This window comes from Octodon degus, unplaced genomic scaffold (assembly GCF_000260255.1).
Source record: "Octodon degus isolate 3935 unplaced genomic scaffold, OctDeg1.0 scaffold00077, whole genome shotgun sequence".
NCBI classification, from domain to species: domain Eukaryota; kingdom Metazoa; phylum Chordata; class Mammalia; order Rodentia; family Octodontidae; genus Octodon; species Octodon degus.
Genome location: NW_004524653.1, coordinates 10,752,954 through 10,778,286, shown reverse-complemented (window position 1 = coordinate 10,778,286; position 25,333 = coordinate 10,752,954). Strand labels below are relative to the sequence as shown.

Here is a 25,333-nt window from a genome sequence, read left to right as displayed (position 1 = left end):
GGCCTTTCTAAAGCTCCTGCTAGTCAATAAACAATTGTCCACACTCCCTTTTGTCAACTGCCTAACACTTTTCAAATTCTGACTATCCAGGAAGAATCCAAGAAGGGCATGGATTACCTGTTGGCTTTTACAATAGCAAACTGGCAGGCAATACAAGGACGGGGCAGCAAGAGCACCTGGACGACAGTCACAGGCTATCCTTGAACCCGAGCTTACCTGAACCACAGGCCCACACAAAGGCAGGTCCCAAAAGAAAGTGCGGGCCACATTCGCGGGGGCAGGCATCCTCTCAGTCCCTCTGCAACTCTAATCTAAAGCACCCTAAGTGTCCTGACGGAGGAGACAGCCAGCTCACAATGTGGGTCCCTAGGTCTAGCATTCCCTGCACATTCCATTCTGCCCAGCTTTGACCTCCCACCTGGAAGTGAGCCGCAGCCCTTTCCACACAGGGTGCTACTTACAGTGACAGGAAGGTCTAGAGGATTAAGGTGCTTGTCCTGCTGGCAGAAAGCAAAAAGCACAGAGAGAAGCAGACAGAATGAGCTGTAGCTTACATTCAAACAAAGACTGGGAAGGAAGAAATTCACAGAGCCAAGCCATTTGAGGAAGACAAGGACAAACAGAGCCACAGGTGCTTCTGATCTTCCCTCTGGACTCTATCCAGAGCTTGACAAATGATCTCCAGACTTCACTTTATTGAGGCCATGACACTGACAGAGAGTTTAAGTTTTACTTTTGTACATCCCTTGGGCATTTATCAGAAAAATTATAGTGTTATTAGGGCCTACAGAGGTCATTCAATCTGGTTCTTTCATTTTACAGAGAAAGACACTGAGACCCAAACACTTGGAACACTTGCTCAATGAGAGACAGGTACTTTGTCCCAGACCTTGAACTCTTAAGTCAATGCCTATTCCACTGCTCAGATGATTTCTGGTTCCCTCATTTAGAAAATAGGTGGCCTGTTTTTCCTGATAATATCCCGGGGTGGGGAACAGGGCAGATGCTGTCGCTCCAAGATTATAAGACAGGCAACTGAGGTTCTGAGGCACAGAGATTTGAATGTCACACAGCTAATGAACAGGGGAAGAAAGACATTTAGAATGTCAATCAGAGGACTTTTACATGTGAAACTCAGCACAAAGTCCCACTCGCTTCTGATCCTTTGGACTCAACAGTAATGCCTAGAAGATCTCCCCTAACTTATTCTTGATCCCCTGACCCAAGAGTTAACAAACTATGGCTACATTGGGTTTGCTGCCTATTTGCATAAATAAGGTTTTATCAGAAGATGGCTGTACCCACTCATTTACTTGTTGTCTGCGGCTGTTTTTAGCTATGACAGCCAACCTGAATAGCTGCTAGACAGAATCTACAAAGCAGAAAATATTTACTCTGTTTTTGGAGAAGAAAGCCTGCAGGTCCCTGCTCCAATCTGCAATTCAGCGAGTTTCCCCTCCCAATTCTTCCCAGGGTCTTCCCTAGCAAAGCCACCTGCTGGGCTCTGACTGTGAAGGCTCAGATGAGCAACTTGGGGGAGATGACTGGGTTTCTGCTGTCTGCATAGTGGGCAAAGGGAGAATTGGGCTCTTAGAAGAGCCCAAATGAAGAGTTGGAAGAAGCAGCCACAAACCTGTCGCTTGTCCTCAGGAGCCTTCAGAAAAAGCGCGTTAATCAGTGCAATGGCGTAGGTCTGAATCTCTTGGTTGGAGCTGTGTCAATGGAGAAAGAAGCAGAGCGGGGTTGGAAGATGGAGCAGCAAGATGTTTATCGACAGTGATAATTACCTACAGACTAGAATCTAATAGCCTGGGGCTGAGTCTCAAAAGCATTTCAAATACACCCTTATTAAGGGTATACTCCTGCCCTACAAATTTTGCTAATAACTAAGTAATCAGAGAGCTGTGCAAGATTTACTGACAAGGTGCACTGCTCAAGTAGTATTAAAAGAAACAAAAAATGTTATCTAATCCAACTATTTGCATTAGCAACTTTAACATAAAAAATCCTAAGAAGCTACTAAAAACCATGTTTCAGGGTAAACCTCTTTACCTGAGATTTGGAGATGGCTTCAAATGTCTGTGAACCCCAAAACAGTATAGAGATCATTCTATACACTTAGTTAACTGTGTGGTACTTGTTCCAAAGCAATGAAAGCTCAAAGTTGTTACTGGATTTTTCTTTCTTTTTTTTTTTCCCATTTATTTATTTATTTGGATTTTTCAACTAGTTTTAGAACTACACTTTTGGAAGAATCTTTGACATGGAGAAATGTTCAAGATATATTCTCCAAGTAAAACAACAATAACAACCAATAAATACATATAGTAAGATCTCAATTTTTTTTTTTTTTAGAAGGATTTTTTTTATTTTGCTCCGAATGCCTTCTGCGCAGGTTTGGCTGGCTTGAGTTGTGGGGATCGAACCACAGCAACCTGAGCCTGACTGCTTTTTTTTTTTTTTGGTGTAACTGGGGATTGAACTCAGGCCCTTGCGCTTGCCAGGGAAGCACTTATTCCACTAAGCCATCTCCCCAGCCCTCTGACTGCTTTGTTGAAGCAGCCACTTAAAGAACTGAGCTAAGGAGCAGGCCCCCAAGATCTCAATTTTGTTGAAAATGTACAGAGGGGAAGAAGGATTGGAGGGACACACTTAACAGTGGCGATGTCTGGAGGTGGGATAATGGACAGGTAACACACCTTTTGTATTTTCAAACTTTTGACTTCAAACTTATTTTAAACAAAATAACTACATCCATTTTCTGGAATCTTATAATCCTGACACCTGATAAGAAGTCTCTATCTACCATGATGGGATAAGTGGCCTTCCAGGGGACTGGATTCCCTGGTCAGGTAGGGAACCTTGGGAATCTAATGGAAGGTACTGAGTGCCCCCTCCCCCCAGCAGAGCACCTATGTGTTGGTAACAGCTGAGGGCTAGAAATACAAATGACCCCTAAGAAATGCCACATGTGCCCCTACTGTTCTCAGAGAAGCAACTGAGATTATTCCTGATTCAAAGACAAAGAAACAGAGGAGGTATAAGGATGCCAGACCATCACAAGGTTCTATGCAGAGTTCACTACGTTCCTCTCACCCAGCAACCCTGTTGGCTCTATAAGGCTGAGGATCTGGGGGTGAAGAATTCCTCAAAAGTAACACAATGAAATCAGAGCTGCAAAAAATCACTGTTTTTTTTTTTTTTTCACTTGGATTTGTCAGGGATACAAGCTGGGGGTGAGGCTGACAGGAGAGGATCAGAATTAACTTCCTGGACCTACCAAGGGAATTCTGGCAGCATTCTGACAACGCCTGACAGGCTGGAAGTGAGCACGAGTCAACAGTGTCACCACCCTTGCTTTGGAAGCCCAGTTTCCCTAATTTGTGCAGACTGGCTCAAAGTGAAGAATGGAGAGACAACATTTCTTTCCATTTATTATCTGGTAAAACATTTTATAGTGTGATACACTTCTTAAGAAAACAAATCAATACAACTCTGGATGTACTGAATACCTTGGTTGCCACCGTATCAACATGTTCCTGTCTGCTTGAACCACTGGTGATATACCCAAGACTGTTCCACTGGGTGTCTTGAGCCACTGGGGGTACATGCTATTAGGTGGCTAGAGCCACCCGTGGTTAGATATTTAACATCAGACAATAAAATTCAAATTAGATGGGCTGGTGAGATGGCTCAGTGGTCTAAAGCACCCTCTTAGAACAAGCTAAGCTAAGCAAAGCACAGGGACCGAGCGCGGTTCAATCCCCCAGCACCACATGCCAGCCAGCCCCGCCCCCTGGTGGGCTGAGCTGGCCACACACACACAAAATAAATAAATAAATTAATTAATTTTTTAAAATAATTCAAATTAGAGCCAACCCACAGGGAGACAGACACATTATTGCCCCATGGTTACTTTTAAAACAATCTTTGATTCTCAGAGTCTGGGAAATGGGGCTGATTAACTTCAGTCTAGAGAAGAGGCAACTGTAGCCAGAAAAGACAAACTAGGTGACCTGCCGAAGACAGAGACTCCATGTGCAGTAGAACCTAAATCTGCATTGTATCCTGAACTCACATTTTATCTTTCTTGCTACCCCCACAGTGTATTAGTTCAGTTAGCATCACACTGAGCTTCTATTTAAATCAAAGCAGGAGCTGCAAAAATGACTGATTCCTATTCCAAGAAGCTAAAAGTTTAAGACAGACCACAGATAATAAAAATATAGTATTTCATGTAAATGTAATTGTCAAAGATACAAACAGCTTATTAGGCCCACTGGAGAAGAAATATCTAATTCTGTCTGGTACCTGGATGGTATAAGGAAACTGGGAAAACCTCTACTTTACACCTAAAGGCAAGGAGTACTAGGGGATTTCAGGCAGGAGCATAACAGGACTGGACCTGAATTATGGGAGGAATCCTGATAGTCCTGTGGAAGAGGGGATGGATCAAGGAACGAACCCAACTTGAAATATACACAAAGTGGAGGTAGAAATAAAAAAGACAAATGGAGGGAGGGGGACGGGGCCTCTTACACCTGCAGGTGCGAGATGAGCTGTCCCACGGTGATTTCTTCTGCTATCTTCTGGTACAGGCTCTGGCTGTTCAGGACCATGCTCTCCAGGATGGCCAGGGACCTCTGAAGGATTGACACATCCACCATAGGCTGGCTCACGTACCCTGCAATCTAGACCCAGACAGGGCAGGCCGGTTAGGAGGCGGGCTTGAGAGCTGCGCAGCTGAGGTATCTGGTGTCAGCCCTGGACGCTCTCTCCTTAGCCATGATGCCTCCATGTAGGGAACTGTGGTTGGGAGGACAGCCCTGCCTGGCCTGCATGCAAGGGCTCCCCAGCATGGACACACAATCCCAGATTACAGCATCCGCTCAAGTGTGTTTCCTCAAAATCTAAGAGCTTAATGCCTTTCTTCAAAATAAGGATTCAGGCATGAGAAAGCTAAGTGCAGAGGATTTACTGAAACGGGGATCTCATTTTACTTCCACCTGCTCCTGTGAATTACACTTCTCCTTATAAACACTGAGAACACTGCAGACTTTAAGAGGCAGCAAGGACTTTGATGTCTTTTAAACTAATTCTTCTTCTCAATCCCCATTATGATGTCCTTGACACAAGGTCACGTCACTCTTCCCCAAATGTCTCCAGTACAAGGAAGTTCCCAGAACCCTAAACCAAAGACAGGTGAAATTCTAGGTCAGTGGATGTAATATTCACTGGCTTTAGATCAGTTTTCTCAATGAACATTGCTTTTTCTGGTAGATGAGGGGGTGTTAAGCTAGGACCCCCCGTTTTACCCACTATGTTCAATCTGATTACCTAAACAGGCTACTTTGTAAGTAGAAGGCAGATTTGCAAATGCAATGCACATTATTATTATTTTTTTAATCTAAAGGGAGAGCTGAGGAAGCAGGTCAGAAGACTCAGGGATGGTAGCTGACTGGTGGGTTTATTCAGAGTAACGCTGACAATCAATTCCACTCTGAACCTAGTCAGTTCTCACAGCCTCCACCTACCCTCTCCATACAGGGGCTGAGCACAGACAGTTCTTGACTCAGGAGAATCCAATTATGGTGCAAAGTGATATGCATTCCGGAGAAACTATTCTTGGAATTCTGAGTTTTGATCTTTTCCTGGGCTAGCGATGACAATATTCTCTATGTTGGGCAATGCCAGTGAGCCACTGCTCCCAGTCAGCTACATGAGTACAAGGGTAAACAATCAAGACCTTGCAGTACACTGTGTTGCTAAACCATGCTGCTCAGTAGGTTAGGTGTATTAAATGGATTTTTAATTTACAATATTTTCAACTTCCAATGAGTTTATTATTATTAGGTCAGGACCCACTGTAAGTTGAGGAGCACTTGTGTAAGGAATAACCCTTTTAGGAGCCAAGAAGTCTAGATTAAAAATACGAATCCAGGGAATAGAAAGCATGAGCTGTACTGTCCCCATCTACCCTGAAGCCCAGGGAACAGCTGACAGCTGAGGAAGGAGAGAGAGACGGGATGTTGGAGGCCTCACCTGCTTAATAAAGGTGATTGAAACCATGTCCCAGGAGACAATGCCATGGTCCATGAGCTCTAAGAAGGCAGTCAGGGTGAATGCCAGCATCTCACTGTAGCTGAGACACGTGCAACACACACACACACACACAAAATAATACAGATTCAGATCCGGGGAACACGAATGTGAAAGCAGCCACAAAGGGGACAGGTTTCAACGTAAACACCCCTTGAAAAGTCAGTCAAAGCAATCGTAAGTGCCTGAGTGCACAACCAGCCAGATGCAGAGCATTCAGCCCAGGTATCTGTGATTAAAAAAAAAAAAAAAAAAAAAAAAAAAAGGCAATTGGGTGATTGGGATTGCCCTCTCCCTGTTGCTTCATCTTAGGAATATAGAATCACTTATCTATTTCCCAAAACAAAGAAGACATCAGACCTTCGCCAAACTCTGATGCTTGCTGGAGAGACCCAAGGGAGTTTACATCCCATGTTAACCTTTAGGCCAGAGACAGCAGTGTGCAGGAGAAAGAGGAAAGATACGGGTATGGGTTCAATTTCTGTTCAACCGTTCACTAACTCTGAAAATTTTATCTTCTCAAACTTCAATTTCTTCCTCTGAAAATCGAGTTAGTTTCACAGCATTACCCTCACAGGGTTGTGGGGAGGGTAAGTTGATGGTGTATGTAGAGCCCTTACAATCATGCTGGCAGAGACAAGGATTAAAATGTTTTCACTCTCTTGTCTCTCCTTACACATTTAATCCTTCATGTATCTGCGCAGTGCTCTATAATTAACAAAGCATTTGCCCATTTACCAGCATGTTTGATACATTCTCATCAACGGTAGTCTTTATAATGATATCACCTCCATTTTAAAGAGGGGGAAAATAAGGCTGGGTGAACCCTGTCATCTTGGGAGACTGGAGAACCCCTGTGTCACTGCTGCTGGCAACTCAAGGCTTTGGGTTTTCAGCACAGACTAAGACCCAAGACTTACAGCAAATACCCATGATTAGTTGCTTGGTTTGGCTGAAAAATTCAGTAGCTCCTCCATCACCTGAGAGACGGTTTCTGACTCCCTGCCTGCCAGCCTCGGCTCCACAGGCTTAGACAGAAACCCAAGCATCTGTGCCTGCCCGAGCAAAGGCGTACCTTCCCACATCCACCCGACTCGGAACTGTGAGGTGCTGCTGGTGGGGCAGAGTTCTGCATCTCCTCTTCCCTGACAGCATGTGGCGAGGGTGGGGGTGGTGGCAAGCACAAAGGAAGGCACGTGTGTGCATGCGTACAAATGTGCACATGGCGTGGAGGTGGCCGCACAGGGAGGGTAGGCGGGGGACTAGTTAAGAACAGACAATCACCTGGCCTGGGAGATAATGAGTGGTTCTCATCTGCTCACTGGTCCTCACCCACAAATTAACACATCTGTCCCGGACTGACGTTTTCCTCCTAGCTTCTATGGACCTATTTTTACTACTTACTCAGCAAGGGACTCTTGCAACCCCCGCAGTGAACAAGCCCCCTCCATGAGCACTGCAGGGTTTGGCCACTGCTCTATGGACGGAGGTGCTCAGTCAAATCCTTATCTGACTATGAAAGTGAAGGCAGAGGCCCTGTGGAAGGGAGTAAGTCAGGAGTCCCCAGCAATACTCACTGGGACAAGAGCTTGGTTCCACTTTCCACGAGCCTCGTCAGCACAACAATGCCATCCATGTTGATGAACTCGGTGGCAAAAGTCACATCAGCAGAGAGCTTTGCCAGCTCTTTCATGGCATCCAGCCGGGTCTCCATGTTGGATGATTGAGTCTTCTCCATCAGCTGGCGTGCAGCCCGGGACTGTGAGACCAGGGACAAAATATGCCATCTGCTCTTTGCAGCGGGATACAACTCTGTGGATAGCTCCTAGGAGCCTCTGTGCAGACATCCAAGCTCCAGGCAGAATTAGTTTTTCACACTGCTTAGGAGTTGCTAAATAAATGTTTACTGGATCAGTCAAGGAATTTCCAGGATGCCAACACCAATGTGCAGTATCTGTACCTCTTCTGTACCCCTCTGGTCTATGGATTTAAAAAGTCCTACTGAGGAAATATACAGACTCACTAAATATGGCAAGTCACAAAGGAAAAGATAGTGGCTTAATAAAGAGTTTTCTATTAATTAAAACTGCCGAACAATAGAGGTTTCTCTTAAGGAACTGAGTCCCACTGCTAGAAGTGAGAGAAGAGAACCTGGATAACGATTCACCAGAGATCCTACCAAAGGAGCCTTTATACTATGTGCTAAATTTAATCTGATAGCCTTTAAGAGTCCTTTTAATCATAAAATGTGATATGCCTGACAATTTAAAAACTAATAGTACTGTGGAAACTAAGAATATCGAGGAGCCACAAACCATTAATTTCACAACAGCCTTATGAAAATGAAGACTGGTGAAGACAACAGTTTCCTGCCGCAGGAACCTGTGCAGGATGCTTGCTTCCTTTCTGCAAGCTACTGCTAAAATTCCGCTATGTTCACTCTGCTTTCCTCTTGCTGAACTTGTTAACTCATAGTCACTGACTCACAATTTACCGTCCCATCGTTCTTTCTTTTTAATGTAACACTCTCTGTTGAAAGGAGGCGCCTTAGGCACAAAAGTGCACCCAGCCTTTCCTTACTCTCAGAATGCTGAGCAAAGGACGGCGGCGCTGCCTGCCAAGGAGCCAGGCCTGCTCTCTCTCCTCTAGCCTCTCCTTTCCTGGGCACCAAGAGGGCCCATAATGGCAACTACCCTCAGAGAAGCACAAATCCTCCAAATCCTGCAGTGGGGAAAATGTGCACCAGGAGAAAAGGTCACAGGATAGAACAATTTGAAAAGCACTGATCTGTAGACACTCGGAAACTTCCAGTCCAAATGTCAATTTTCCTCCAGAGACAGCATTTCTGGGTTGCTGCCTCCTGCTCCTGAGATATGTGCTTCTGGGGAAGACAACTACTCGATGCAAGAAGTCTGTAAAATGCTCTGTCATGTCTGTAAAAGTAACTCCCAGACTGTCACAATAAGTTAACAGAGCTTAGGATAGGAGAATGAAGTTCTTAAGATGAGAGGAGACCAGGAGAAAAGAGTTAAGAAACTGGCCTAGAGAGAGACACACCTGGATTTGAGAGTAGGCTCACCCTCCCTTCTGTGGCTCAAATGGCAAGGTTTGTTTTTTAAACTCCACAAGTCCTCAGTTTCCTTCCCTCCTTCCCTCCCTCCCTCCCTCCCTCCCTCCTTCCATCCTTTCTTCCTTCCATACTGGGAATCAAACTCAGGACCTCATGCTTGCCAGGAAGGCACTGGGTCACTGAACTAAATCCCCAGCCACCCTCAGTTTCCTTTCCTGAAAAACCAGGCCAAGGGGCAGGCGAGATAGCTCAGTGGACTACAGAGCTTGCTTAGGCAAGCTTAGGCAGCACAGAGGCTGCGGTTAGATGCCTGGACCTACATGCCACACCAGCCCCGCCCCCAGGGCCAGCTGAGCAGGCCAGAGTCTGGGCATGGTGGCGCATGACTGTAATCCCCGCCCTGGGGAGGCTGAAGGCAGGAGGATCACTGAGTCAGAGCATAGTGGGACCCTGCAACAACCAAATACATTAAAAACAAACTAACAAAAAAAAAACAAAAACAAAAAAAACAATCTGGGCCAACAAGAGTACCTATCCCACTGGCTATTTGTTAGGATTATGCAGAGACAGAGTGCTTAGCAGAATGGAGCTGTTCAGTGAACATCAGCTGCTACTACTCCACATTTTCCCCTCCCCTCAGGTGAATGAGTTTCTAGCTCACCAAGAAAGCAGGCACCATGACTCCCTTCACTTCCTGGCAGCTCTTCTACAAATGTGACTGAAGCTGCACCCTTAGTATCATTTCGTCACAAGCCTGGCAGTCAAGGCGGTTCCCTCTACCTGGGTCCTGAGGCCTCCTGGCCTGACCTAAGAAGGTCCCTTCTATCAGCTAGCCCTCTTCCCTGTACCTTCACCTTCCTCTCTCATCCTAACACATTCTCTGGATGCACAAAAAACTGACAGAAATGACCAACCGTGAAGGGTCAGAGAGGAGGAGAGCTGAACAGATAGGGGACAGAAGTGCGAGACAGAGATCTCGCTAGATCTTTACAAACTAAGGTTTTGAAACATGTTAATTATTTACCTATTTTCTTTTTTAAAAAACACATCTCTTTGACCACATCCCCCATGGATTACTGCTTTCTCTCTTTCTTTTTATTTTTTTTATTAATTTTATTGAGAAACAAACAGCAGTGAGACAGTTTCAAAACCGATTAATAGGACAGTTTGAATAATTAATACATTGCATACTGTTGTCTTCATAGTGGTTATTCATAGTAAAAGATGCAGATATCTATTTCTTTTTAAAGTCAGGTCTCTTGATGTAAAGCAAGTCACATTTTATATTTTTAACCTTCCTTTTACTCATCCACTGCAACCTGACCCCCCAGGTCCCTCACAGAGCTGTTTCTGCGAAGATCCCAGTGTGAGCTCCTGGTCAGCACAGTTCTTTTTCAGTTTACCTTCTCTCCCTGCTTCCCACAGGCCACAAGTCACACCTTCCTCCACCCTGGCCCTCTCCCTGCCCTCAGATCCCAAGTCACTTAACACTCCTGGTTTTGTCCTACCCTTATAGTCACTTCCTTCACCAGTTTTAAGGGCTGCTCTTGCAGATACCAGGGTCCTCCTAGGCTTTTCCTTGCTATCTCCATCAAGTCATTTCCTAAATACGCTTCATGTTCATCTCCAGTGCCACTTGCCTGCTTTGGGATTACAGGCTCCTCATCCCACAAGCCTCCCTTATGGTAGACCATCTTCTAGACTGTCAGAATGTGAACTGAAACTTCAATCTACACAGAACATACCTTACTGCTCATGCCAGGAACCTTTAGGAGCCTCCAGGCCTCTCAGGGTCTACCACGGAACTCCAGCTACCTAGCATTCCCACCTTCCCAGACACACCCCACCTCTGTACCTCTGCTCGGAAAAATTTTCATTTTCTTCTTGTATAGTTATTTTTTGTTTATCTTTTAGCATCTGCGCTAAGTTTCCCCTTCTCTGGGGAGCCCCAGGCTGAGACACATGGTATCTATCTAAGTTCTCACAGCTCTCTGGGTCAGGAAGATAGCTGAGCAGCATAAGCACCTGCCTGGCAAATGCAAGGTCCTAGGTTTGATCCCCAGTAGCTGCCCCCTCCAGAAAACTTCTCGGCGCTCCCTAAGCAACTTTTTCTCAAGACCCTTGAGAAAGGCACTATATTGTATCCATTTGTTTGCTGCCAGCCAAGGTATAAGAGCAGACTTTTTAATCTGCATAATCCCAGTTTTAAGAACAGAGTATGGTCATGGTGAGTGCTCATGTATGTTTATTAAATTAATAAACTCCTAAGAGAAAAAGAATACCTACCGGGGAGATAGCCAGTTGTAAGATTGTCCCATTCTTAATGTCGCTGCGAGTCTAGTTAACAAACAGAAAAAAGCAAGCAGAATCAACAAGAACTTTTGGTCATTTTAAAAGTCTATCACCTCTATTGTTGGCTCCACTTTTACACATAATTCAACCAATGATGAACTGAAAATAACCTGGAGGAAAAGTTGCTTTTGAACATGTACGAATGTTTTCTTCTTGTTATTATTTCCACAACAATATAGTGTAACAAGCACTGAAACAGCATTTCCAATGGATTTGGTATTGCAGGTCATCTACAGAGAATTTCATGTGTGGAGGATGTATCTAGGTTACATGTAAATTCTGTACCATCTCAGAATCCACATATTTTAGTATCCCTAGGGATCCTAGAAACTGCCCTCCCCCCAGGATATAAAGGGACAACTGTCCTGAGGCTGAAGCTTTTCACAGAGGTCTCTTCTCTGGTTTATTTCAAAGACAAAGAGCTTCTAAGCTCCTTTCCAAGTGCCCCAGGGTCTTGGGAAATAAAACCACCTTCTTCTAGTCAATGGAGGAGGAAAGGGCTGGTGCTCGCCACTTTGCCCAGGGAACAACTCTCTTCTCAAGAAAAGTGTTACTTACCTGGATGTTAAGTGAGCTAATAGCGCCACCTCATTGGGAGGCTCACTCATGAGGGATGCCCACATAGCCTCTGGTGCTCCCTGTACTAACCTGTTCAGTGATGTAGAGCTGGGGACCATCTGCATACCGGAGGGTGTAGTACTCTGGGTTTGGCAATGACCACCTAAGTAAGAGAAAACAGTGTATTCCATTGGGCTACTCATCTATGTTGTCTACAAGCTGGAAAGAAATAATTTCCTATGGAGTTGCTCAAACGACTGGAGTTGGAGTACACAAAAATGAAACAAGTCTTCAGGTTGAAATATTAAAAAATATCTTCTTAGCCCCAAGTAAAGCTTAGCACTACAGTAGGAGGTGGGTACAGATGAGGATTGGTCTCGGATCCTCTCAAGACCTCAAACAGCACATACCTGTACTTAAAGGAGTAAATTAAGATTCACGTGCACTCTCAGGATAACCTTATCAACTATTGTTTCTTGGTACCACAGCGGCTCACAAGAGCACACACAGGGGACCTGCCTAAGCAGAGATCTTTTGTAGACGCTCCTTCAAGGTCTAGCTGCTCATCCATCTTAGCTGTCACATTGAGAAGGAGGTCAGTTCCCACCTACCCATCACAAACTTCCTTGATGATGGAGGCCAGTGGTCGTTTCTGAAACAGAGAGGAAGAGAAAGATCTTTACCATCAACCATACACTACTCAAGCTGGATTGACAAGAAGGAGTGCCAAGCAGAACTAGGTTGGGGACAGAACGGTCTTGTTTCCTGCCAGTTTTGTTAAGTGGGACGTGCCTCCCAAGCCACAGTGGCCCACCTTCCCTGGGATGGGCCAGGCCCAAAGCTCAGCTTTCCTGCAGCCGTGCCTACTCTTGATTCTGGTGACCCCAAGCCCTAAAAGCGTCCCCTGCCATGTACCCCGAGTCTCCTCTCCTTTTAGCACTGCTTCCTGGTTCAAAAGTATACCTGGTCGATTTCAAGGAGCTGGGCGTTAGCACCGGGCCACTCAATGGCCACTTTGACGATGTCAGACGGTGGTGGCATCGTTCTCAGTGGGCCCTATTTCTCCAAGACACATACACAGACACAGCCGCCTGGGGAAAAAGAATCAGAAAGAAAACAAAAGTCACAAAATGTGCCCTTATTTCACTCTTGTTATCTATTGTGGGCAGCCTGAAGACAGATATTCTTAAAAGCAACATAAGGAACTACTTGGTTTGAATTTTTCTAGATCATACCACAGACTCTTCCTTGGGCTGTTGTCTCTTTACATTAAATCAGCAAGTAGAAATGGGACAACCCTATCTATCATCTACAGCTCAGCCAGGAGCACAATATGCCGATGTGACGTCTCATATGAAGGGTCAAGAGAACTGGTGCTTCGAGAAGCTATTTACTGAAAATTCCTGTCTTGGGACCGTGAGAGGGGAAAAGCACAAGCTCTGAGACAGATAAGAACAGACAGTCTTTTCTTGGTTGAGTGGTTAGCTGAAGATGCCAGGCTACCTCTCTTCTCTTTGGCAGACATCATAGGAAGATCCTAGTGTCAGCAGGGCGCAGCCATGTGCTTTCACCTCCTTCCTACTTATTGCTGCCACTCCTGCCTCGTCCAAGGACACAATGTGGAACTTCCTCTGTGTGGGGTACTGCAGAGTTCACCAAACAGGGAAGAGAAATGGGACAGGAAATGCTCTTTTGTCCTTACTGCCAAGGGCAAGGGCTGCTCAGGGCTCAAAGTCAGGGCTCAAATTGTGTTGTTCTCGCACAAAGGCCCCTATAGAGGAGGAAAGGCCTTTGGATGCACCCCTGACCACTCCCCCATTTCTCTCCAAAGTAAAAGAAAATAAATCATTTTGAGCAAGTCTAGGAGATGGGCTCACGTGATTGGTATCCTAGGCAACTCTGATCGTTTAGTGGTATTCTAAGCAGTAGCTGAAGAGAAGGGAAGCCACTGGGTTGATGGATTTTTTTCAATGTATATTTACACTCCCTGCCTAACATTTCAGGAGAGGTCATTCTCTTAATGAAAAAGACCTTTCTGCATCCTCAAGGTTTAACTATTTACTTTCAATTCATGCTTGGCTAACAGGGACCACCTGTCTCCCCTCACACAGGCAACATGCCTGTTGTTAAGCTATTATTCATGTATGCTACCAATTTGCAGAAGTCAGTTCACACAGCCTTGGAAGGTACAAACCATTCTGGTAAAAAGGGGGTGAGAGTCTGTCCCTTACACACTCACAAGCCTCAGAAAGAGCTTTCAAGGCCATTTCCCTACTAGGGTGGCTGCTTAAGAACTCAACTGTCAAAAAAAAAAAAAAAAAAAAAAAAAAAAAAAAACAAAACACCAAAACAGTGTTTCCAAGATATGACCATGTAAAAGAAATGGTTTCCAAAGAGCTTTCACTGTCTTTGTTGAATATTCTCAGGAGCCAATGAGGTAGGCAGCTATCACCCCTTCTGAGGATGATGAAAGTAAAGCTCTGACTGTGGTGAAGCAAGGTCACCCAGCTAGTGAGTGGCAAAGGGGATACGGAACATGGAGTGGCCTTGGCCATGCTCCTCCCCTCTCCCCTGAGCAGGCACGAATTTCTTTTCATTACAACTGCAGAAAGCCTAGAGGGGCTGAAGAAGGCTGTTCTGATGGCCACTACAGCTTCCACAATCTATGCAGTACGAGTCAAAATTTAACATGCTTCGGCACAACACAGACCTCTAAAAAATTGGACCCATGAGTGTAATTTCTGGCTGAAATGCTCTTCTCCAGTGACTGAGCAAGGCTGGGACCTCTCATGCCTGGGTGGTACCATGGTTCTGGATGCCCTATGCTTACAGGGACATCTGCAATAATTAGGAACAGTCTTTTCTCGGCTGGACAAAGCAATGGATTGATAGCCCAAGGCCTTAGGACCTAGTCTTGGCTTCATCAGAATTTTGCCTGTGCCTTTACCCAAGTCTCCGTTTTCTCTTGCTATAAGATGTGAATATAGAACAAAGGTGTGTCTCTAGTGCTTTCTGAGTCTCAAGTTAAAAGATTCTAAATGAGAACTTGAAGATTCAAATAAGGATGTCCTTGTAAGTCATCAAAGAAGTTATGCCTTTGTTCTGTTTGTTGACGCAAAAAAAGAACATATTTTTAAACATTCCTTTCTGAAAACTTATCTTTTGAGATGAACAAGCTAAAACTCATAGTTATTACTTCATTTTGACCTTACATAAATGTTTCTTTATTTAGGGCCAGCAAGCTAGCTCAGCAGACTAAATGCTTGCTTAGGCATGTTCAGGGATTGGGGTTTGATCCCCAACACCACATGCTGAGCCAGGCCTGCCCCTGGGCAAACTGAGCTGGCCACCAAGACTGGGCATGGTGGTGTACACCTATAATCTCAGTTCTGGGGAGGTTGAAAATAGGAGGATCATTATGAGTCTGAGCTGCACAGTGAGACCCTAAACCAATACATTAAAAAAAAAATTCTTTATTAAAGCTAATGCTGAATGATTTTTTTTTTTTTTTTTTTGCCTTTTTGAGACTTAGTTTCACTATGCAGTTCAGTCTGCCCTTAAATTTATTTTGTAGCCCAGGCTGGCCTCAAACTTGCAGAGATTCTCCTGCCTCAGTCCCCTACCCCACCTCAAGTGCTGGGATTATAGGTGTGTGCCAGCATGCCCAGCCCCTGAATGATTCTTAGCTCGTCCAAAAATTTAGGCCCTTTTTAAGGATGGAAATTTGCAACCCCTTAGATTATCCAAAAGATATTTACAAAAATCCATTCTTATCAACTCTTCTTTTTCCACAAAGCTCAGGGATCCTATTTTGTACTGAAGGACACTCTCTCCTGCCACTGGACTGAAGTGGACACCCAAGCTTAGTTGGGTGATCTAATTTGTTCTCTTGAATTTAAAAGATAAGGACCAAGGAAGGTGGGGGACTGCAAAAGAGCAGTCAGGTCACAGCTGCAGAGCAAGTACCACGATGGCAAGCCAGATCCATGTATTAAACCACAGGTGTGGAGAAGCAAAAACCAGGAGTCTTGCAGAGAAAGCTATTCTGCAGGAAGAATTCAAAAGTAAAAAGTCATTTGGCATGGTGCTACTAGCACTTAGGAGGCAGATGAAGGAAGATCACTTCAAGTTCAGTGTCAACCTGGACTACATAGTCAGTTCAAAGCCAGACTGAACTGCACAGCAAGACCTGGTGTGGGGAAAAAAAAAAAAAAAAGCAGAGGCCAAAACCCAGAAAATCCTGGGGTGGGGGGGAATAATCACTGCTTGATATTTCCAGATTCCATGGCTATGCTCCCTATCCTTTGGGTTACCTGAAAGTCTCCTGTATTCTGCCAGTACAACTTCTTTCACCAAGCTTTTTTTTTTTTTTTTTTTTTTTTTGGTGGGACTGGGGATTGAACTCAGGCCCTTGCGCTTGCCAGGCAAGCACTTATTCTACTAACTTCTTTAATTAAGTCAGTCTGTGTTTCTGTTCACTGTATCTAAAAAGCCTAAGAACAAGGCTGACCCAAGTTCTGAGGAAAGTCCACAATGGAGATCAGAACTGCAGCATCCATGGCTTGAGAGGATGGTGCATAAGACACCTGATAACACTGGCTGAACTAATGAGTGCATCTTTCTCCCTTTAGGTAAGTTCATTTTATTTAAAACAGATCTATTATATGGTTACTTTTTTTTTGGCGGAACCGGGGATTGAACTCAGATCCTTGCATTTGCCAGTCAAGCACTTATCCTACTGAGCCATCTCCCCGGCCCCTATATGGTTACTTTGTAGCACTCACATTATACAGAACAGTAGTTGCTTACCCACTTCTATAAGAGAGCATTTTATAGCTGATGCTCACAAGAAGTCTGACAAACATTTCTATTTAACAGGTGAGGGAACTGAAATTCAGTGTGTACATCTCCTTCTGTGCCCCAGAAGGGAGAGAGGCAGGGAGGCAGGGAGATTGGGAAGAAGGGAAAGAGGGAGAGGGAGACAGGAAGACAACAAGGCCTCCTGATGTCTCTGACTCCACTTAGTTGTTCTCTTCTACACAGTAATCCTTTAATGATGATGATGAGGTTAGCTAACATATTTGTAAGCTAAGGCATTATTTTAAGGGCTTTATAAATATTAATCCACAGAGCAACCCTATATAATATGTTATCTCTCACTTGATAAAGAAGAAAATGAAGGGCAGAAAAGTTAAAAAGTTCTCAGAGTCACACAGGAAGTACACAGCCAGGATTTGAAGCCAGGTGGTGAGGTGTTGATGGAAAGTCCCAAAAAAGCAGGTAGCTCTGGACCTGACTCTCCTCTGTGGTGATTTCTGGTTTGAGTGCTTAACGCTAAAACACAATGACATAGGGACCTATGTAACAAGGGCTCCCTGTTACAACAGTAAATGGTCCTCCACAGTCTAAAAGAGGCAATCTCCATTTCCTCATGGTGCAGAAATCCAAAATACAGTCAGACTATTCCTTGGACTGCCTGCTATTTCTACTACGCAGGCTCTGTTCTTTCATCTCATCTTTTATATATTCTCTCCTTTCCACTGACTGTCATTAGAGCTCATTCCTAACTAAGCTTCAAAGTCCAGCTGAGACACCACCTCCTCTCTGTAGCATTTTTTTTTCTCCACCATTTTGTAACAAAGAAATAGGATAGAAGCTCATTTAATCATTGCATTCTGTTCATACTGCCATGGAAGATCCTGCCATACTCCTCCTGTCACATTACACATTTACACACCTCCCTTCTTTGCTAGCTCCTCCTCCACCAGGGCAGGTAGCTACACAGGGTCTCATGACTTGGCATGGCACCTGATACAGTTAAGACTGGGGAAGCACCTCCACCTGTTAAAGCTAACAGCTCTGACCTCAGGTCTGGATCCAGCTTCAGGGCTGGATCTCACTGGGCAGGAACAGAACCTGTTCAGGTTGTCTCCTGTTCTCCTCATGTCCTACACCTTCCGATTACATGGCGTTTCCATGTTCTAACTTTATTTCTATGGCTAATGTGAGAGCATGCGGTACTGCAGAATCAGGCCTAACAACCCTGACACCCAGTGCTTTTCTCTGTGTGGAAACATCAGGAGGTAGGAGACCTTAGAGTACTAGTTCCTAATTAATATTCACAGGATAAAGGATCTCCTTGGAGGGAATCCTTGCAGCACGTGTTTGCTTACTCTCTTCATTTTCATTTTAGAAAGGAAGTGGAAATTAGGTCGAAGCAATTCAGTAACAGTGAAAAATTCTCAGGGTTATAAATAGCTTTTTGCTCCACCATTCAGCAGTACTGCAGTTCAATAGCAAACAGTCAGGATATGGGAGCCATAGCTCCACATCCACATCCTAACCCAGGAGGCCCCTTCTGGATTCAACAACTCTCCACTCTTTCCCACCTCTTTTATTTACTTATTTTTGTGGTGCTGGCAATAAAAAACCCAGGGCCTTGTGCACACTAGGCAAGTGCTCTACCACTGGGCTACCCCTCCCCCCTTCTTGAGCACCACAGTGGGGAGGGGAAAAGATGATGTGGAAAACTCAAAAGGCTACAGAACAGCAGAAAGGCCCATGCTGATTGAAGCAGATAAATATAAGGCATGGGAGTGAAAGCCGGCTTTTCAAAGACAACACTGGGAAACAGAAGAAGCAGTGTCTCCAGTGGAGCAGCTTCTAAGTGGCTTCTGGAAGGTGTGCTTATAAAATCTGCACTGGTGCACAAGGCCCTGTGGAGCTTTATCAATCACCCTGTGGCGACTGCTCTTGCTCTGTGGAGCAGAATCTGCTGGCAGGGAGAGAGAGCTCATCTCAGGGGAGGAAGTGAAAACTGATCTGCTCCCTGGAGAAAGAACTGGGGATGAAGAAAGCCAGGTCTGCAGCTCCTCCCCATCCCCCAGACCTTTATGGGTAAGCAAGGATCAAGGTGGCTTCTGGTTCCGGCTCTTCTGTTTGTGATTCGGTGGAGGAGGTCTGATGGGGGAGGTCCTGCTAAATTTGGTTTCTGTTTCCAGCAACAGAATGCAATCTCACCAGGCAGGCAACTAGAGGTCACACCCTCTTTCTAATCAAGACCACAATCTCGATAGAGGCTTCCCCCTCTGCAATCTAATTCATCTGAGAAGTGACTCAATTCTTAGTTTACCCACAGTGAGAGGGGATTCTACAGGGAGAGATTCAGACTGACAGTCACTGCCAGAAACCGAGAGGACTACCACAGCAACAGCGGCTGAGGGCTTCTTTTGTGTTGACATTTGAACACAGGACTCAGCCTAATATGGCAAAGAGCCACTAACGTGCAGACAAAAAAGTGGCAAGGAAGAGTGTGGAAACAAACTGTATTTGGGCTTCTTCCCCTGAGGCCACACTCCAAGAACCCCTGCTCATCCAGCACGGACAGTTCTGTGGCATTCCTCTATGCAGAAGAATGAGTAAGTGCCTCGGTAGAGCTGCCAGCTTATTCTCATCGTGGGTGTGTGGGACTTCCGGGGCAGGACTGGCTTTCCCACCCACCCTTGCAGACGCCGTCCTGTATGTTTCCCCCCAACACTTTGTTCTTTTGAGCTTACACTTTTGCTTGTGCTGTTATTCCCTCTGCCTGGTCCAGCTGCAAACTTCTGCACAATCTTCAAGAAGATCACTCATCTGGCTTCCTAATCTTCCCACTAAGGTACAATTCATTGTGCTCACTTTCATATGTACTCCCTGTCCTATACACAGGCCTTCCTAATTCTATAATTTTACAATTCTCTATGCAGTTTCTTCGCTAGCTACTCGAAGTGGGGTTGCATCACAGCATGGTGAGAACAGAAAAGCATCCCTTGGATCCTGGTACTAACAAGTGGCATCCCTACCAGCCCAGACCCTCCGAATCAGCTGTTGTGGTGCTGAAGCGTGAACTCAGCACCTTGCACATGCTAGGCAAGTGTTCTACCACTGAGCTACATCACCTATGCCTGAGGTGTTGAACTTACGGCATATGTACCATGGTGGGCTGCTCATATCATCGAATGCTCTAAAAGGTTCATCATCGTCCCTCTAAAAGGTCTGCCATCACTGTTAGACCCTCTGATCAGAATCTGCCTTCAAACATGACCCCAGAGCAGCTTGTTTGCACCAATGGTTAAGTCTGGGAAGGGGATCTAAACCACTGGTTTTCTACTCTGGTTGCTTATTTATCAATGACCACCCAGGCCAAATGATTTTGTTAGGGGACAGGGTTGAGACCCACACTCCAGGAAGGTGAGCAACCAGGGGCAGGGACTCAAGCTTGCGTTTACCCTCTCAACTACACACTATCCCACTACGTCTGCAGGACAGTACCCGGCATACATCTGTATTTACAGAATTTCACACCAAAAACAGTCTCCCTGGGGTCCCCGAACCTAACTGCCCTTCAGAGGGGAAAAAAAACCCACTACTGACAGGATTATCCATAGCTTAGGAACTTTCCAAATCCCTAACTACAACCATCTAGGCAATGGATTTAGAAGGGGTTGCTGTTTACAGATCAGCTGCCTCCGTTTTCGGCAATGAGAGGAAACAGAAAGTGAAATACAAAATATAGATGAACTTTAGGAAATAGTTTTCTGTCAAAAGATTACCATGGTTGCATAGCGAAATGGAACTCAGAGAGAGAGGGGCTGTTGCAGGCTCAGAATAGGCCTGAGCTGTGGCTGAAATCCTAGGCTGAGGGCCAGACTCCTTCACTAGTGACCGTGACAACACAGCATTGTTCTTGTAAAATGAGGCCAAGCCTTCTCATTTTATAAAGAAGGAAACTGAGGTCCAGAGAAGCTGTCAAGGCCACACCCATGCCACTAGTTAGGGGAAAAAGAGGGCCCTGGTCCCCCACACTCCTGGTTTAGTTCTCCCTCTACAGCTTTATCACAGGCACAGTGTCTCCGGACCGGATCTGCATGCAGGGTTTAAATGAGAAGTTTCTGCATCTTTTCCAACCTTGACCTTCTTGTGAAACTTAAGAGGTAAGAAGCTTGTGTCCTGAATAGGACAACCTGGATTTAGATCTAAGCTCTAACAACTTCCTTCCCTACCAGTTGGAGACTAAAACCAACCCTACCTTATAAAGGTGTCTTAACATTAAACTGGGAGATATCATTAAGCTTGATGCCCAGCATAGAGTAAGCAGAATTCTACGTCACCTCAAAGACACAGTAACCAGGTTTCCCTCGTGTAAGACAGCCGTACCTTACAGGCTACAGTATACTGTTAAAATGAGAACATATGTGAGAGCAATGAGGTAGGAAAATCACCTAACAGGGAAAGCACTGTTCCATTACTATTGCTGCTCCTAATGGAAGAACCCTGGAAAGTTTTCAGTTCTAGAGCTGCGGCCAACATAATACTAGGCACATAATACATGTTCAACAAATCTTTTCTAGGGATTCCAATTAAACCAGCATGCCTAACAGAGTTAGAAATTCAAATACCTTAAGCAGCCAGGCATGGAAATAAATAAACAAAGTAGCCTCCATATAGGGACTGGGCAAACTGCATAGCATTACCCTGCCTAGAGGAGTGAAAATTCAGTATTTTTAAAAACAAATCATGCGGTTTGACCAAACACCACTTTGTAGTCTCTGGCACACCACTGGTGGTGGTTCTTCAGCACGCCACATGATGTCTTACTGTCATCTTGTCATGTTATGTGGTCTAGTCTTGTCTTTCCAAGTGCACTATAAACATCCTAAAGACACAGGCTATGTTTTAGATTCTCCAGTCACCACAACTGGCCTAGAACAATGCTGGACTCACGGCAAATAGCCAGTGAGCAACTGCTGAGCTCAGTCACACTGCGAAGTCAAACTTAAGTGTTCCAGGGTCTCTAAGAAGCTGCAGTGCAAAAAAGATTCCTAACCAGATCCTGCGACCAGGCCGAGTGGGTGAGGCTGGGCTGAGGGAAGGCGACTGGGTCAGAACAGGACTTGTCCTACAGGTTTTGCTTCAACTGCATAGTGCTTGCTTGAGCCACCTCGGCAGGCAGTACTGATACACTGAGACAAATAACTCTGTATGGGGCCAAGTAGAACACACTCCATACTGCTGCAAGTGTTTTTAAGAAGTCTGGTTCCCATTTCAGGCACCTGCACACTGCCTTGGCACTTCTTAGAGACAGCGTGAAGTACAAAAATGACTGGGGCCATGATCAACAGATGAAGATCTGAGCCCGCCTCCTCTACTCACACGCTCTAGGATGATCCTTGGCAGGTAACAATTTTTAGAAGCTTCATGATTAACAGTAAAATGCACATAACAGCAGTTTCCTCAAAAGGCTGTGAAGTGAATTAAACACTGTTAGATATATAAAGGGTCTAGTATTGCACAGTGCAACACAACAACCTCTATCCACGTGGGCCTCTGGACCACTAGAAATGTGGCTACTTCAACGTAAGATGGGCTGCCTGAAAAGCAAGTTGCACACTAAATTTCAAAACGGCAGTGCAAAAAACTTGTAGAATAGCCTGTTGATACTAGTTTATATCGACTATATGTTAACAATCATTTGGAATATGTTGGGTCAAACAAAATGTATTATTAAAATTATTTTCACCTTTTTAAAATATTTTTTAACATGGCTACTAAAAAATTAAGTAATATACATGACATGCATTTTTTTTCCCTGTATTTTAGGGAAGGGTCTACAGGGTGTTCAGGGTATCACTACTAGATCAGACTCATAGTCATCCTCCTGTTTACAGCCTCCCAAGTGCTGGGATTACAGGCGCGCCACCAGCCCAGTCTCAACTGCCATCTCAGTGGGCTCCGAGGGCACAGTCAGCACAGCAGGCCTGGGGACTGAACCCTGGCCTCTGCGACTGTCTGCAGGCACTTTAATCCACTGAGCTATTTGGCCAGCCCTTACATGACATGCATTATTTTTCTACTGGACAGAATCAGTTTGGCACATAGCATAGCACACAAAAAGTATTCTCAACCAGGCATGGTGGTACATGCCTGTAATCCTACCATTTGGGAGGCTGAGGCAGGAGGATTACTGCAAGTTCAAGCCCAGCCTAAAATACATGATGAGGCCCTGTCTCCAAAAAATACCCCAAAACTCCACGTGGTTGGTTTCTTTCTTCCACAGTGACCCTGATTCACTCATTTCCTCGTGAGTGACTCAATCTCACCCTCCATTCATTTAGTAAATACTTATAGTAGCTGGCCCTGGGTGACATGCTGGATACACAAGGAACTAAAAGAGACACACTGTCTTACTTGTGGATCTGTCTATTTATGGGAACAGACAATACTTTCTCAACTAAATGCAAAACTGAAGTTGTGTAAGTATTGTGAAGGAGACTGAGAACACTGAGATGAAAGTGTGACAGTAGGAGTCAGGGACTAGGGAAGCCTCCTCCTAAGGAAGTGATACTTGAGTGAAGATTTGGAGAAAAGGAGGGTTAAGTAAAGACTCTGAGAAAAGCAAGAACTAGGGATGTAGAGGGAACACAAAAAGGCCCATGGCGGAGTACTGAGCAAGCAGTAGTAGACGGAACAGTGAGAGGTCGACCTCTTGGAGCCTGCGTGAGGACCTCGGGCTGATCTTGTAAGTGCTGGTGGAAAGCTGCCGTTTAAAGCCCCAGTATCCAGAGCAGATCTGCATTTTGAAAAGACCTCTCTGAACAAGACACAAGGCCCACGCGATCAGGGTCCCAGCTGCCCCTGGGATCCACTGGGGCACAGCAACTGTCAAGGAAAAGAGCCAGAGGGGCTGCGCTCCGGGAGCAGCAGTGGAGATAAGGATGCGGGGCTTCTAGGCCGGCAGGATCGACGGCGTGGGGTGATGCACCAGGGAAGAGGGCCGGGGCTGAAGGCGACGCCAGGCTAAGGATCGCGCCGCCGCCGCGCTCCAAACGCTCCCCGGGTCCCCTCCCCTTTCTACCGCTCCCGGGCTCCATCCTCCCACCCGACTCCTCCCTCCGACCGCTGCCCGGCCCAGCCCCCGCTCCTGACCGCCCGGCCAGCCCTCTTCCTCACCGGCGCCCCTTCGCCGGCGGGGAGCAGCTGTCACCTCCCGCCAAGCGGGCCTCGCAGGGCCGCAACCCCCAAGGCCTGATGGACCGGCGCGGCGCGGCCAAGGCCCATTCTCTCCAGTCCCTCGGTTCCCTGGGCAGCCGCAGGCCTTAGTACTAAGGCCCTTTTTCCCGCCTGGCCTCTCTTCCCTCGAGCCAGCCCTTTCTCAGCGCCCGCGCGCTCCCGCCCCGGCGCGCCCCTCACTCACTAGGTCGCCGACCTAGGCCCAGCTCCCGCGCCCAGGTCCCGCAGCCACTGCTTCTCCAGCCTCCGCCTGCCCCGCCTTTTGGGACCCCGCCCCACGTAGGCCGGTTCGAGCTCCTATTGCTCCATTTCGCTGTCACGCTGAAGCGACTTTTTTCAATTGGGTTGTTTATCTATCATTCAAGAGGGGGCGGGCCCATCTGCAGGCGTGGGTTGGGCGGACGCCGACAGTCCCCGCCCCGATCCCAGCCTCCCCCCGCGGAGGCCTCTTAAAGAAATAGGATGCATTTCTCCCGTGGGCTCTCAGGTCCCAGCAAGCACGGAGACTTCTCTCCTCGAACTTTTTTCTTTATCCTTTTCTTTTTTAATTTTTTTTTTTGTGAATTGCCCAAATATGAAGAAAAAGCCTCTTGTTCCTGTGACCCATCCTGTCCTCTGGTGACACTAAACACTGTGCCCCCGGGGGCACTTCATGCACACTACCGGTGAGAATAACTGGTTTGGGGACCTAGTGGGAGGTGACAGTCATGTCAGAGGCTGTGCCGCTCACTACCGAGATGAAGCTAATTATACCGGCACCCGAGGCTGACCGTGGGCGCGGAGCAGAGGCAGTGGGGTACACTCAGCTGTACTCTGGTAGGATCCGTGGGAGGTGGTATTCATCACCGCACCTGCGGAGCAGAACGCGGCCCGGCGGCGCCAGGGACTCATGCCTGCTGTCGCCCTGGAAGCCCACAGCCAGCCTGTGGTGTAGGTATTATGCTGACCCCTTGCTACACAGGTGAATAAACTGAGGTTCAGAGAGGGCTATTTGGCATCCCGCAGGTGATACTCAGAATTCTGTTTTTGTGTTCGGTAATGAGGCTTGAACCCAGTACCTGGCATGTGCACACTTGCGGCCCCCTTTTAAAGTTTTAAGACAGGGTTTTTCAGTGGTGACAAACCTATGGCACATGTGCCACTGCCAGCTGTTTGTTGTCTTTGAAAACTCTAGAAGGTTTGCCATCAGGCTGACCTGAAACTTGC

At 46.1% G+C, this 25,333-nt stretch overlaps 1 protein-coding gene across 2 annotated transcripts in view; it reads right to left on the bottom strand.

Annotated features, from left to right (window-relative positions):
* The window catches only part of Elmo2 (engulfment and cell motility 2), a 39,879-nt gene extending 15,483 nt beyond the window's left edge, over nucleotides 1–24,396 (bottom strand). Inside the window, exons 1-9 of one of the 2 annotated variants that reach the window (XM_004636072.3) lie at nucleotides 24,312–24,396; nucleotides 13,043–13,170; nucleotides 12,691–12,731; nucleotides 12,170–12,242; nucleotides 11,456–11,506; nucleotides 7,677–7,858; nucleotides 6,043–6,142; nucleotides 4,540–4,691; nucleotides 1,634–1,712 (exon numbers count right to left, since the gene is read on the bottom strand). In XM_004636072.3, the coding sequence (XP_004636129.1) occupies nucleotides 1,634–1,712; nucleotides 4,540–4,691; nucleotides 6,043–6,142; nucleotides 7,677–7,858; nucleotides 11,456–11,506; nucleotides 12,170–12,242; nucleotides 12,691–12,731; nucleotides 13,043–13,120 (756 nt within the window). In that variant the 5' untranslated portion in view covers nucleotides 13,121–13,170; nucleotides 24,312–24,396. Of the gene's footprint in view, nucleotides 1–1,633; nucleotides 1,713–4,539; nucleotides 4,692–6,042; nucleotides 6,143–7,676; nucleotides 7,859–11,455; nucleotides 11,507–12,169; nucleotides 12,243–12,690; nucleotides 12,732–13,042; nucleotides 13,171–24,311 lie in introns of those variants that run through there. The other variant, XM_004636075.1, reaches the window with a different exon arrangement.
* Between the last annotated feature and the right edge of the window lie 937 nt (nucleotides 24,397–25,333).